General features: G+C 41.9%; 1 protein-coding gene across 2 annotated transcripts in view; it reads right to left on the reverse strand.

The window, feature by feature from the left end:
- The window catches only part of zfr (zinc finger RNA binding protein), a 41,249-nt gene that overhangs the window by 8,609 nt on the left and 18,056 nt on the right, over positions 1 to 14,584 (reverse strand). Inside the window, exons 7-17 of one of the 2 annotated variants that reach the window (XM_040046495.1) lie at positions 14,319 to 14,522; positions 13,710 to 14,022; positions 7,542 to 7,732; positions 7,340 to 7,459; positions 6,601 to 6,746; positions 5,871 to 6,036; positions 5,081 to 5,283; positions 4,231 to 4,381; positions 3,526 to 3,667; positions 1,497 to 1,594; positions 581 to 676 (exon numbers count right to left, since the gene is read on the reverse strand). In XM_040046495.1, coding sequence (XP_039902429.1) covers positions 581 to 676; positions 1,497 to 1,594; positions 3,526 to 3,667; positions 4,231 to 4,381; positions 5,081 to 5,283; positions 5,871 to 6,036; positions 6,601 to 6,746; positions 7,340 to 7,459; positions 7,542 to 7,732; positions 13,710 to 14,022; positions 14,319 to 14,522 — 1,830 coding nt within the window. The remainder of the gene's footprint in view (positions 1 to 580; positions 677 to 1,496; positions 1,595 to 3,525; positions 3,668 to 4,230; positions 4,382 to 5,080; positions 5,284 to 5,870; positions 6,037 to 6,600; positions 6,747 to 7,339; positions 7,460 to 7,541; positions 7,733 to 13,709; positions 14,023 to 14,318; positions 14,523 to 14,584) is intronic. The other variant, XR_005698002.1, reaches the window with a different exon arrangement.

Consider the following 14,584-nt stretch of genomic DNA (forward strand, 5'->3'; position numbering starts at 1 on the left):
TGACGTCACATTTTCGATCTCTATAGCCAGTCCCAGCAGCCGGGAACTGGAATGCCACAGCCTCTACCCTTGATTGTCACTTGACCCTTATGGCATCTACTGGAGGTGGTAAGGCCACAGGAGGGTGGACTGTTGTCTTCTCTTTGCCCACCAGCTGTGAACGGGACTCTGTAGTGGGGCCTCTGTATACCCATCCTGGGCAGGGTAACTTCGTCCCTGCATTTTTATTTTTCCCGAGAACATTCTTCTATAATCAGAAATGGAAAATTAAGGAAATTTCATTTCTATTTTTGTTTCATTTTAGTCTTTGAGAATCTGATTTATCAAAACAACCACAACACTTTCTGTGACTGTAATATCAATTCAATGCACATGAAGGCAAAGCAACAAATGAACCATTTCCTCCGGCACTAAACAGACTTCATTCAGCATATTAACCCACACAATGAGGTGCCTGGGGGGGGCATCTGAAGGAAGTCAAGACCACCATAGAAATTTCTCTGAATTTTACAATTCCATTATAAAAACCACAAAGTGTCAAAACGCACTGCGGTTGAGGTCTAATGTTAATGGCACTTACCCATCCGGGGAATGCTGACCACGTGGGAACTCGCTGGCAGAGGTCTCGCAGGATTCGGATGATGATCACGCAGGACTGAAGACCATTGGCTCTAGCCTTTGATGCAATAAAGTTAGGTTTATGGAGTGACCCAGCGTGATAAGAGATGGACCAAACACGTTAATCAGTTTCATTGTAGAGGCTCCAAATACTACTGTGCATAATGGAAGCTTGAGTATGGTTCGATTTGCATATAAGCCATAACTGTTTGCAATCAGCTGCCATTCCCAGTAGTCTTGGACCTCGCAGTTAGTAAGGGAAGTCACAGTTTGCAAGATGCACAAGAAATGAGGACTTTTCTTGCCATCTTCTAAACCCTGACCCCAGATTTGTCCAGGTATCTCACAAACAGGGACTTAAAGTACAAGAGTCCACCTGAGAGGAGAATATAAGGACTGAAAGAGGCAAGGAAATCTGTTTTACTTTGCCTGTGTTTTGCCTGGTAGCAAAATCAAAGCAAAATATACAGATGTTCCTTTTTCTCTCAATCCTCATTGTACAAAATATATAGAATAAAACAATACAAACATTGAACATGAAAGCACTTCTGGATGGTACAACCTTGTGCTGGTTACTGTGCAGCCTTATGGAATCACATGTCACTATATGTCAGTCTAAATTGGATTGGGGATACAAGGATGCCAATTCTTTGCTAGGAGGTTTTTTTGTGAGAGATTCAAATGAACTTGGGTTATCATCTCTACATACAACATACTTTGACCAGATTTTTGTTGGCACAGATGACATCCTTGAATATATGTGTGTGTGTTTTTGCTATAAATAGTTTAATTATAACCCAAAAAAACCAAACAAATGAATATACTGAAATAATGCATCTCATAAGGCTACAAGAAGAAAGTAAAATGATGTTCCGAACCTGGAACCACTTAGCGTGGCGCAGAACAGCCAGAGCGTCAAGGCATTTTTGCCTGTCCAAGACGTCCACTGGGTCTTTCACCATACCCGAGGTTACATCTAAAAATGAATTCCAAGTGTCAAAATGGTGATGAGGAATGGGTGTTTGACCAGGTCAGCGAGGCTGGCAGAGAACAAACACATTGCCACACATACCAGCTTCTCTTTCCATAACAACCTACACTTGCTTTTTCAGAATTTCAAAGAGATCACTGACATTTGAAAAACACAGCAAAACACTAATGTCGAAGCTTTGTTTGCAGACAGCGTACAGCATGTTAGGTCATTATGTTTACAGACTCACCTAAGACGAACAGACCAATACCATAGCTACACTGAGTGGTTGGTCACAAATGTTTGAAGCCAAAACTGTTTTATCAGGTAATTGTGTTTGTTGGCAACTGGTAAATTAATATGGACGTTTTGTAGATGTTTCTTGTTCAAGCACTGAGAATCAAGGGATTCGACAGCTAATGATGAACTGTGTTACAATTAGGAAGAGCGGGCAAATAGCAAGTGACCTGATAAAAAAAGTGGCACAGCAACAGTAGGTGTGGCAAAGTTTTTGGGATGTGAGAAAACCTTGGTCAAAAATCCTTCCGAAGCTCTCAGGCCCTACCAACCCTTTCATAGGAGACGATGTACTAGTGTCGAAAGAAAGGGAGGGGGAGGAAAAATTTAACTCTGTGCTCAAGTTGTATATTACATCAGATATATATATCTATATATAGATATATATAGATATAGATAAAAAAATATATATAAAAAGAGGAAGCAATGGTTGCTGAAGAGGAGAAGTACAAGAAAACAAAAGGGTTAGGATATCATGCATGCAAAAACCTAACATCAGTAGTTTGGAATAAGACCCCAACAATCATTATATACCAGAAGCCATATTCAGGTGCAACCACAGATTCCTCTGCCATAGTCTCCTTTCCTGAACTTTTATTAATACTCCCCTAAGAATAATCCTCAGAACAATCATCACAGTTACTGATTCAGTAGAATAGCTGACCATCTTCAAATCGTTTGTACTCCTTTTTCATAATGTCTGAGGTTAAAGGTGTTTGCTTTTAGCTAAACATGAGCCGCTTTGAGCCCAATTTTGAGTGCAGTTTATGTAAAAAGACGACACGAATCAACTCAGGGGAGCACTTTAGAACAGGGGACGTCAGCATGGTGAAGTGTTCAGTACACAAAAGGAACATTTGTTTCCTGTGACAAAATCACAACCAAATTTCTCCAACTCGGCCAAATCTTGATTACAAAAGCAACGCAAAATTCCCACCTGTGCACAACTAGTTCAGATTAAACTTTAAGACATGTCGTGTCTCCTACGTCTGTTCATTTATCACTTAGACGCGTACAGGAATTGTCTTTTGTCGCATAGCTTGATGGAAATTTGGAAAAAAAGTAATGTATGTCTCCCAACAACAAAATGGAAACAATCCCCTGAAACACAGGAAACAAAACAGAATCTCACCTGGGAATAACTAGACTTAACACAATGCAAACACTGATCATGCTTTGTTTAAAGGATAACGATAGCATCTGAGAGGTAAGAATTACAGAGCAAAAGCACGAGAGCAATACTGCTGGCACATACCCTTTTCATTTTCTTTACAACAAAACAAAGTAGTAATGAGAACCACGCAATTACAAGACTCAGACAATATTTAGGTTGGACGTCTCATAAAGCAGATTATAGAAATCTGAGGTTTCATTTAGGTTTTAAAAACTATAATTTGCTGTTTACATAAAGGCAGTTCACACTGTGCACAACACAGTAAAGGTAAGAAATGATCTCTCATGTTAATGAGCTCTTTCAGCTGAATCAAATAAGGAACATTGACTAGACCACTACAACGGCAAAACCACCGTGTGCCAGCAGGACAGTGCTCTTCAGAGCGTCAACCAACATACTGAAACTGATTTTACAGAGAGATAAATATCAAAAAAAAGAAAGCGAAAGGCTGTCTTGGGTTTCCAACCTCCATCCCGGCCATTTTCCTCTCTGATGACGGGTGACGTCAGCGTGATTGTCACTTGCATCTTTGGCTCGGTACAGGACGTCAGAATGATGGCTGCTTCCTGGACAGACCCTTTGACTTCATATTTCTCTGATGTTACCATCTGGAGGAGAACATTTTTTAAAAAGTGAAAATCAATTCATTTCCAAAAGAAATAACTTGAGGGGCGTACGTAGTCAGATCAGTGGACACTTTCATATGTATAGTTAAACCCTATGATGGTTAAGAAGGTAAACCAGCTTCATAGCGGTGAGGTTACTCTGCATCGCAGCCCCAGTCTGTGTGTGCGTACGGTAACTCTGTAATATGCAGCAAGAAAATCAGAGCTTCTTCATCCCTGAAAGCTGCTGAACCCCTCCAGTTTATACCCTCATTCAGTTCATGAGGACCCCTCAGGAAGTCTCCTGTGGGGCACAAAAATACTGGAACTGGTGCAAGTACACAACAGATCACATGACAGGCTGCCGTATCAATACTCTCATCTAACAGATTACTCTGAGGCATATTCACAAGTAAATATTTAGGCAATCTGAAGAAAGAAGTTGGTCTTCATAAAAACAGCAGTTTGTATGCCTTGTGTCCGAACTGAGGCGGGTGATCTAAGTGGGGTGTCTGTCAAAGCTGCCACTAAAGAACAAGTGTGGGGTGACATGGTGAAGATATTACTGTTAGCTGTTTGGGGAGGTGCTCCACGATGGAGGTGAGGAGGCTCTTGGTGGGCTTCTCAGAGCAGAGCAGGACGAGATTGACATTCTTGTCCCCACGGAGCAGCAAGCCTTTGGCCAGGACACCAACCCTCATCACTCCCTTCAGGGCTCTGGGAAATGAGCAAAGCACAACAGCAACTATTAGACTTGAAATCCCTCTAAGTGAGTTTTCCTGCCTCAGGAGAGCCATGTCACTACATCAGTTTTTCTTCGGACACGAGAGTCAAACCTTGGAGTAAGTGGTTCTCAGCACAATCTTACACCCCCTCCTTCCCCAGGAGCACCGACTGCACTGTGTCAGTTGTTTTGCCTTTTTATTGTCACTACACACACGTACAGTGAGATTCAGAGCATCTCCGACCCAGCGCACACATGTGGGACAAGACGGGGGGCACAGCTCTGCAGCACTACATACATGTGAACAGCACCACCTCAATGTGCCTTGGGTTGTTATAGCAACGCAGCTGGAAGTAGGTACTAAGTAGGAGAAGGTACTAAAAATAGTGGCAATGGCCACCTAGTAGATGCACCCACAGTATGAATATCAAAACCCTGCATCACTGTGTGCTCAGCTTATCACACATTTCAACTTGACCTCTAACCTCAAGGTTACTACAACCTAACCGCACACCCTAAAAGAGCCAGGCTGAGTACGTACCAGTGGTAAAGGGCTATTGGATCTGCCAAACAGAAATGATCTGAACTTCGGCACTGGCTCCTGACCGACCTTGAAACTGTCTCGGTGGGTTAGGGGCTTCATCAAAGACTGTTCTACTACTAAAACTAAAGATTTTCATCCACCCACAGACCTGTCTTTTGCTGGTTCTTTCTTCTCTTTGTCTTCTTCTTTGGTCTTGTCCTGGTCTGTAATTATGTCAGACACCAGTTTGAGAGCACGTTCTGTAATTGACACAATTTTCTGGATGGACTGAAGCTCATCTTCTGAGGGGTAGATGGCTGCATGCTTGGTCATAACGTAGCGGTCATCTGAGGAGTCGGGCCGGCGTGGAGGCTGTAAGATGGAACAGTTCAAACAGGTTTAGGTTTTATTAAATGACATGCCAGCGCTAAGATCAAAAAGCTTAAACAGGTATAAAAAAAACAGACTTTCAAATGATACATTTCACCTCTTAAAAGCCAAACCAAGAAAAAAAACCGCGTTATTTTTTAACAATAACTGTCAATTGCATTTTTTGTTAATTCAAACAAGAGATGGTCATTGTAGTCAAACTCAGAATACACAACCAGATAAGAGAAAAGCTAAGTTCTTGGAGCCTTCACTGCAAAAGCCATAAATCTTCCTCAAATGTTCGTTAGTGCAACAGAACCGCAGGCAGCAGAGGGGTCCACAGTTCCTAGAACTATATCCTAAAGATCAGCCAGGCTCTTGTTTCCTTTTGTTCACTGCTAAGTCCAGCATGCTCATTGTTTTCAGTGATGGGCTCAGACTTTGTTAGTTGTTCCCTGTACATGACTAAAGACTGGGGGACAGAGCTTTCAGTCTGTGGCACCGTCAACCATAAGCTCTGTTGAGAGCTTATTTATTTTACAACTACTCTATTAGTGTCTTATTACAAAACCCCCAAAGACATCTCCTACCACAGGCCCCTGAGGCTGCAGGCCGGGCATGCCAGGGCGGACTCCGAGTAGACCGGGAGGGCCCGGAGGCCCTTGTGGATATCCTCCATCTGGCATACGACGCCGCTCATCCCAATGGTGCTGTTCCTCCTCCATGCGTCTCCAGTACATGTCTTCTTCATAACGCCTGAAAATGTAAACCAGAACTGGTCTCACTCAAATATTTTATCTGTCTGCTTCTTGCACCATGTAGAAACGTTTCACTGCTCCTGGGAAAAAAGCGTGTATCATCTGTTGTACTTTATAGAAGGAAAATGGGGCGATCGTGGCTCAAAACTTGGGTGTTCGTCTTGTAATCGGAAGGTTGCCGGTTCGAGCCCCGGCTCGGACAGTCTCGGTCGTTGTGTCCTTGGGCAAGACACTTCACCTACTGCCGGTGGTCAGAGGGGCCAATGGCGCGATATGGCAGCCTCGCCTCTGTCAGTCTGCCCCAGGGCAGCTGTGGCTACACCTGTAGCTGCCTCCACCAGTGTGTGAATGTGAGAGTGAATGAATAGTGGAATTGTAAAGCGCTTTGAGGGGTCCCGAAAAGCGCTATATAAATGCAATCCATTATTATTATTATTAAAATGTAACAACCAATTACGCAAACAGACATAATATTACAGCCCATAGGTGACCTTTTGATAAGGCACTGGTGCATACATGACTCCACCATCTCCACCCACTAATAACAAGATCATAGCCATACCTCATCTCCATTCTCCAGCGCTCCTCCTCTTCTCTTCTTCTCCAATACTCTTCTTTCTGCATCTGCTTTCTCATCTTCTCCTCCTGGATCTTTCTGGCTCGAATGCTGGGTTTGACTTCTACTTGGAGGTCTGGGTTTACCTTTTTCTACAAAACAAAAACTGCAATCAAGAACTCGACTGGTTATAAACGTAAGGCTAAGCAGCTGTGCCCCCCGCTGACCATATGCCACGAGGGACGACATGATGATGATGATGATGATGATGATACTGTAACAAAGTGCTGTGAGATACAGTTTAAAATTAGTTGTCTGCCAAGTTGTCTTTTGTGTGGACAACGATGGTTCCATCCTTGAGAGAGGCTCTGAAAAGCATCGAGTACAACGGGGCACGACCAGAGGAGCGTGTGCGACGTGACAAAGCAGGGCATGCAGTCCGAGCGTCTGTCTAAGGGGAGTGAAGTAAATAAAGTACAGTGTGTGGCAGGAAAATGTGCCCTGTCGTCACAGAGGAGAAGCTGCTACAGTCTGGCTGAATGAAAGTAAAAAATAACAAAGTGACTTCTTGCACAACACTGTATGTGAAGATAGGTGAGTTTAGTGCAGTTCACCTGTGCAGTGCTCAAACACACAGACTGGATCAGGGGACGGCTTTCCCTCATGTGTATGATAGGAACACGTGTTATCAAAAGAGCATTTCCTGCTGTCAGCTGTTAATTTGGGGAAGTGCTTGAAGACTAACCTTGTACTGCAGGCGATGCCGGCGACCTTTTAGATGCATCTCCTTTGCATTTGGATCATTGAAACTACATTCACACAACTTGCAGTGGAAGCGAATGACTTTGCCTTCATCGTTGCGGACCTGGAAAAGAAAGCAACACATTACACTCCAAGTTTGAACTCCTGCATTGTTCCCAAGTATGTCCCAGTTTGTTCAAACTCACTTCTTCAACATAGTCATGGCCAACAGGCTGAACATCACTCTGCAGTACAGCAAGGGATGATGTGGAAAGATCTGGAATGTCACTCTTGGGTTCCTGGGACCCTGAAGAGGCTGCGACAGGCTTAGAGGCCTCGACTTTGGCCTCTGCCCTGGAATCTTCCATCTTCACTGTGGTCTGTAATTTGTTCCCACCTGCATGTCACCAATGACGTGTATTTAATCATCATAAAACCTAGAAAGTGAAGTGCAGTCACAGAACAACTATACAGCTCGTGTGTTTAGTGGATTACAAAGGAAATGTATGCTTTTGATGCTCACCTCTGTACCTTTAAACTGTTTATCACAGGAAACGTGTGATTTCTTACTCAAGCCCAACATTAGCCAGGCATTTTATTAAGATGCCAATCTTTAGATTATTGAATGTGGTGGAGGGACAAGCCTGAAAACCTGCTCCTATGTATTTAGAATGGATTAATTGACCAGTCTGAACCTATTAACCACGTGATGTGTCATGTGATGCGTTGCACTGAGCAGATGTGAGTTTATGAGCTCTGCACTGGCCAGCTGTAAAATATTAGTATTTTAGTTCATTTTGCCAACAAATTGCCTCGAATGTTTATATAATGTCTTTAGACGAGTTTTTTTGCACACCTTCGATTCAAGCAAAAAGAGAGAAACATGCAAACGAGGAGTCAAAGCGAAAGCTAGCAGTGACATAGCAGCCAGCAATAGCCCCGAAAATGAGACCATGTGCGACGCTGAGGATTTGTTATTTGTGTTGGGGAGGGTTGAGGTTTCCAGGCTTTGTGTTCAGGTTTTGCTGGGAACCAGAGTTCTTGTTTTATGCTCAATTATTTTGGTCGATAGGTTCAGACTGGTCAAATGCAGATTTGGTTAAATATGTAAACAACACAATTACTCTTCTTATATGTCAGATAAGTACTTGGAATGTTAAAAGGTCCAACAATGTGGTGAAAAAAAGTCAAGTCTAAATTCTCTGAAGAAAGATTTGATTCACGTTGCTTTTTTGCAAGAAACCCATCTGACAGATGATGAACACAAATACTGTAGAGAAAGGGTTGGTCAAATTTTTTTTCATCCTACTCCACAAATAAAAGGGGGTTTATTACCCTTATACACAAAAACCTTCCTTTCACTGTTACAGCCACTCACAAGGACAATGAAGGAAGATATATTTTGGTTAAAGGGATGTTGCATGGGGAAACTGTTCTCTTAGATAATATATATGCGCCGAATGCACAGGATGATGAGTTTTACACGGTATTATTTAGTCAATTAGAGGTCATGGACTGTGCTAATATAATATTAGCGGGTGACTTTAACTGTGTTTTATGCCCAAAAAATGGATCAACTTCCCCCACAATCTACTTTGACAAAAAATTCCAAAGCCCTTTGGCAAATTGTAAATGAGCTTGACCTTATGGGCGTCTGGCGACACTATAATCCATTATCTGAAGAGTACACTTTCCACTCTAACCCTCACTTGTCAGCATCTCGTATAGATTATATTTTTATGTCCAAGTATCAGTCAGTTGGTTCAGCAGGTAAAGATTGGTCATATAGGTCTCTCTGACCACACTCCTAACCATTCAACCCATGAGACATATTGAGCGCCCCATGTCTTGGAAGATGAGCACACTGTCCCTTTTGGATGAGAAATGTATACATTTCATAACAGAGCAAACAACATTATTTTTAGAAATAATGCTATAGAGCAGCGGTCCCCAACCCCCGGGCCTTGGACCGGTACCGGGCCGTGAGTCGTTTGGTACCGGGCCGTGAGAGTAGAGGCTCAGGTGTGAAATGTATCGTTTTCAGGGTTTTTTGTTATCGTTTTTATCGTTAACTCTGTTTTCCTGGGTCTTTTCACGTGTGTTATGAATAAATATTTTTTTTGGTACCGGTACTAGTTTTATTTTGTTGTATTTATCCTCTTGTATTTAAAGGCCGGTCCGTGAAAATATTGTCGGGCATAAACCGGTCCGTGGCGCAAAAAAGATTGGGGACCGCTGCTATAGAGGAGATAGACCCGAGAACCTCATGGGATAGTTATGAGGCTTACATGAGAGGGATGATTATTTCATACAAAAGTCATAAAAGAAAACAACGATTAACAAGGCAGTTAGAGATCGAGAATAATATAAAAAAGCTGGAGAAACGATATTATGCAACAAAATCAGCTGAAACATTAAGTGAGCTTAAAATTGCTAGGACATCTTTGCGTAATTTGATAATGCGAAAGGCTGAAAGAGACGTCCTTTTTGCCAGACGACGGCTTTTTGAATCAGCTAATAAGCCTAATGTGTGATGTGAATGGTGAAAGGCAAGTAGGAAACCGTCAGATTAATGAGTGCTTTAGAGAATTCTACACAAATTTATACCAGTCTGAGATGGACATAACAAGGCTTAACTCGACTTAGTATTCCCTCAGCTCTCTGAAGATCAGGTTAGCCTGCTGGAGTCACCCATAACACTGATGGAGGTGGATAAAGCTATAGCTGCACTGCAGTCAGGGAAACGTCCTGGGGCAGATGACTTCCCAGTAGAATTTAAGGTAATGAAAGTGAAGTTAAATAGTTTATTATTAAGGGTTTTTAATAAAGCACTTGAAGAATCGAAACTCCCAGAATCTATGTACCAGGCTAATATAACATTGATAGCTAAAAAAGATAAAAACCCGGAGTCATGCTCATCTTACAGGCCTATGAGCCTTCTTGGTGTTGATAATAAGATACTTTCAAAGATACTGGCTCTTAGGCTAGAAAAGGTAATGTGCTCTATTGTGCATGCTGACCAACAGGTTTCATTAAGGGGAGGAATTCTTACAACAATACTCGACGCCTATTTAATATTATTCACTTTATAAATTTTTATCAAATGCCTGGGGTTGTTGTTTCTATGGATGCCGAAAACGCATTTGGTAGAATTGAATGGGATTTGAGTTTGGAAAAAACTTTCTGGGGTGGATCAAAATTATATACAAATACCAACAGCATCTGTGTTAACTAACGGCTTGCTATCCTCCCCAGTTACATTGAGCAGAGGTACAGCCCAAGGTAGCCCATTGACACCACTATTATTTGCTTTGGCCATTGAGCCTCTGACCATTAGACAAAATCCAAGTGTTCATGGAGTTAAAATTGGGGATAAACAACCTGAAATTCTGCTCTATGCAGACGATATTCTTCTGACATTGACTGACCCTGCTAACTCTCTACCTGTTCTTACCAGGTGTATCAAGGACTTTGGTCTTATATCTGGATGTAAAGTAAATTTTGATAAATCTTTTGTAATGACTGTAGTGGAGGGGACCTTTTCACTGGGCACCATCAGGTTTTGTATATTTGGGAGCTGACAAGATGGAGGTCACTTCCGATATCATTTCTGGGAAGAATAAATCTCATTAAGATGGTAATCCTACCCAAAATATTATATCCCACAGGCATGTTGTTTGCAATTTTGAAATCAGAAGACATTAAAGTAATAATAAGGCTGGTGGATTTCATTTGGGCAGGAAGAAAACCCAAAATTAAATTGGAGACACTACAGTTACCGAAAGATCTGGGCGGGTGGGGAGTGCCAAACATTAAATTATGTTCTTTCAATACTAGGGCTGTGCGATATGACCAAAATCTCATATCCCGATATAAGACATCTATCGTCCCGATAACGATATAAATCACAAAAATGTAACATTTTCTGTAAATTCTGTGAATCTCGACTTGTGTGAAGTGTTTCCAGCTGGGCGTCGTGTAGCTGGAGTCGAGTGTTTTAACCGATGCATGAAACTACACATTTTTAGACATAAGTTGTAACGGCGCCGTTTTCTTTGTGAGTATTTATTACACGGCGTGCTGCGGGGAAAAGCCTGTTCTAACGTTTGAGTCTAAGGTTTATTTTTTAGCACCTGGCGGCTCTTTTTTACTTCTCATCCGTAAATAATCTGCTCTTTCACGTGATTCAGTTTATTTTGAAAAGTCTCAACATGATCTTGAGCTTTATTGTGAAAGGTTTATGTGGAACATAAACAAGCAGACGCGCGATGGTGTTACCGTCGTTGTTGCTAACGACAACGCATAAAAACAGGCACTTGTCCGTCTGTAGTGTGGTTATATTAAATATAAGAGAACGAGAGAACTTTAGGAAATTAATATAGCCACTACAGTGACCATCAGAACCATGAACAAATATTGCTGTAAACTGTTTATTTTGAGACACCACGAAACAAACGATAGCGTAAAATGAAACGATAGATGTTTTTACATCGTCATCCGATACATATCATTATATCGAACAGCCCTACTCAATACAAGCGAGGTTTCTTTCTTCCTGGATACATGAACATTCTGGGCTGCCACGGCTAAATATTGAGGAAGTATTATGTAAACCATCCTCACCTGTTAGCTTTCTAGGGAAACGCCTAAATGACTTACCTCACGTAATAAAGCATAACCCACTATAATGCTATGTGGACGTGGGGAAAACTGAGAAAACTTTTTAACAGTAGTCATCCGTTTAATATTTTGTCAATGCTTATAAATATTCCAAACCTTCTGCCACAAAACAGTGTCGAGCTTTGTGGGATGGCATAAAGTAGGTGTAAAGAGGTTTTAAGACCTCTTTAAACATGGTGAGTTTAAATCATTTGAAACTCTGAAGTCCCAGTATTCTATGTCAAAGACTGAGTTTTATAAGTATTTGCAATTGAGACAATATGTGTTAAAAAAATGCTAAATCATTACAAATCTCAACAGCCTCTTCTCGGTTGGAGAAGTTTCTTCTGGATAAAAGGGAGCATAAACATTTTGTATCAAAGTTTGATTCAGAGATTTATGCCCTAATTGTGGATAAATTGGCATGGTTGAGAAAATCTTGGGGGAAGCTGCTTAAATGTGAAATAGATATTACAGGCATGGGACAAAATCCTGCTCCTTCCATCTAAAATCTCTGTTTGTAACCGATTTAAAGAACTGCAGCACAAAATTTTCACGATGTGTATATTTCTCTGTATATTTATAGTAAGTATAATATGGGAACATCTCCAAATTGTCTCCAGTGTAAGGCCGGAGTGGGCACTAGATTTCATTGCTTGTGGGAATGTGCTATTATCCAGTCACTTTGGAAAGAGGTCTGCGCCAATGTTAGTACAGCCATTGGTCAGCAGGTGACAGAAAACCCATTAATGTGTTTATGGGGATATATCCCTGTCTCACTGGTACAACATGAGCATGTAATTCAGTCACTGTTAATGTTGGCCAGGAAAAGCATTATGTTGAGATGGGAGGGGGCTGAGCCTCCCTCCATTCCTCTATGGAAGTCGCTCATCATTGATGTTATGACTCTGATCAGGCCGGGACATTATATTGATGGGAGCTCCCGAATTTTTGTGGACAAATGGAAGAAACCACTGGAAACACTGGGAGCAACCTGTAAACTGGATTCTAATGGACAACAATTATGGACATAAATTATCACAAGTTCTCTGTGGACTCTGGACAATGTGTAATATTCTAGTGCTGTGCAGTGTTACTGTCTTGGATGTGAACCAGTCTTGTATTTGTTGGGGAAAAAAGTTAAATAAAAGTCTTTAAAAAAAAAAAAAAAAAAAAAAAAAAAAAGAAAGGATTACTGTCATTGTTTTTCTGTTAAATAACCTAAAAAATGACTGCCTGCAGCTTAACTTCAGTAATCCCTCCCCTATCAATCACAACCCAATCCTACAACACTGGCTAAAGTCCTGCCATTAATTCATGTTTGGATTATGAATATGATCAAGTTGAACTGCTTGTTCCACCCGCTTCAAAACAAACAACAACAAAAGCTGCACCAGAGGACATGATCCACACTTCCTGCCAGTAAGTCAGTGCGAGTGAAATACAGCAGGGTGGCATTTATTTTAAATCATCAAGTAACAAAAGGTAAAAGCTTCAAATCTCCTGCTCTGGTATTCAGACTGTTACAACCAACATTTTCAGACCCAACTTCAGTTTCTCTGCTTTTAATCAAAAGCCACACTTCCTGTTTCCCTCCAATCATCAGGAAAGCTCGTCACAAATAAAGCAGGATTGTTTTAAGCAGAACTATTCACATTTTTCATGAACAGGTGCAAATGAGACCAAAGAGCATTGCTGTTAAACAACTTACTAACCTACAAAGTTGATCTTGGGGGTGTTGACTTTTTTCCCCACTGAAGCAGCACTGGCAGCAGAAAGGCTGTTGGCTTGGGGGCTCTTAACACCTGCCACACCGCTGCTAACCAGGTTAATGGGCCTCAGGTAGGAGGAGCTGGAGGCAGGAGAGGAGGAGGTAGCCACACATGGAGAGCTGGTGGTACTGGAACTGCTGAAAGTAGCCAGTGTGGTCTTGCTTGGAGCAGCTGTCGTGGTGGATGATGTCTGAGTAACCATACTGGGCTCAGTGGATGGAATGGGCTTACCGAGTTTGGTGTGGAGTTTTACAACCTGGAAAAGAGAAACGAGTGCACAGACGCTTTCTGATTATTCTACATACAGCAGACACTAGAACAGATTCCTGTGTAGAGCCAGGTTTGCTTGAGCACTGACGATCATTGTGGACAGAAATTATAGGCTGCCTCTTCAAATGACTGCTGTGTTTCATTCTTTGTTGTAACAATGCTAAATCTTACACCACTGCAAAGCCTGCTTCCTTCCCCTGATTGGTGCTACGTTTGTTCATCTGTGGGTTTAGCAGCAGAGTGTGTGGGCTGTGAAAGACACAGTGGGAATGTGAATCATACCTTTTGGTGCTTGGCTCCACGGATATGGGCAGCATAGGCATCAGCACCAGTACACGAAACATCACAAAGTTCACATCGGAGCTGGTTCTGAGCATTGCGGGCCAGTGCTCCTCCACCGCTACCACTGCTACTGCTGCTCTGAGAAACCTTCAACGCTGCTTCCTTCTTCTTGTGCTTCTGGCCTTCAAGGTGCTCCTTGTAAGTCTTATGCAGATTGGAGGGACACACAGATTATTCATGAGACAAAACACTAATCAACATTCCCA

Source organism: Simochromis diagramma, unplaced genomic scaffold (assembly GCF_900408965.1).
Source record: "Simochromis diagramma unplaced genomic scaffold, fSimDia1.1 OVJJ01000005.1, whole genome shotgun sequence".
Lineage (NCBI taxonomy): Eukaryota > Metazoa > Chordata > Actinopteri > Cichliformes > Cichlidae > Simochromis > Simochromis diagramma.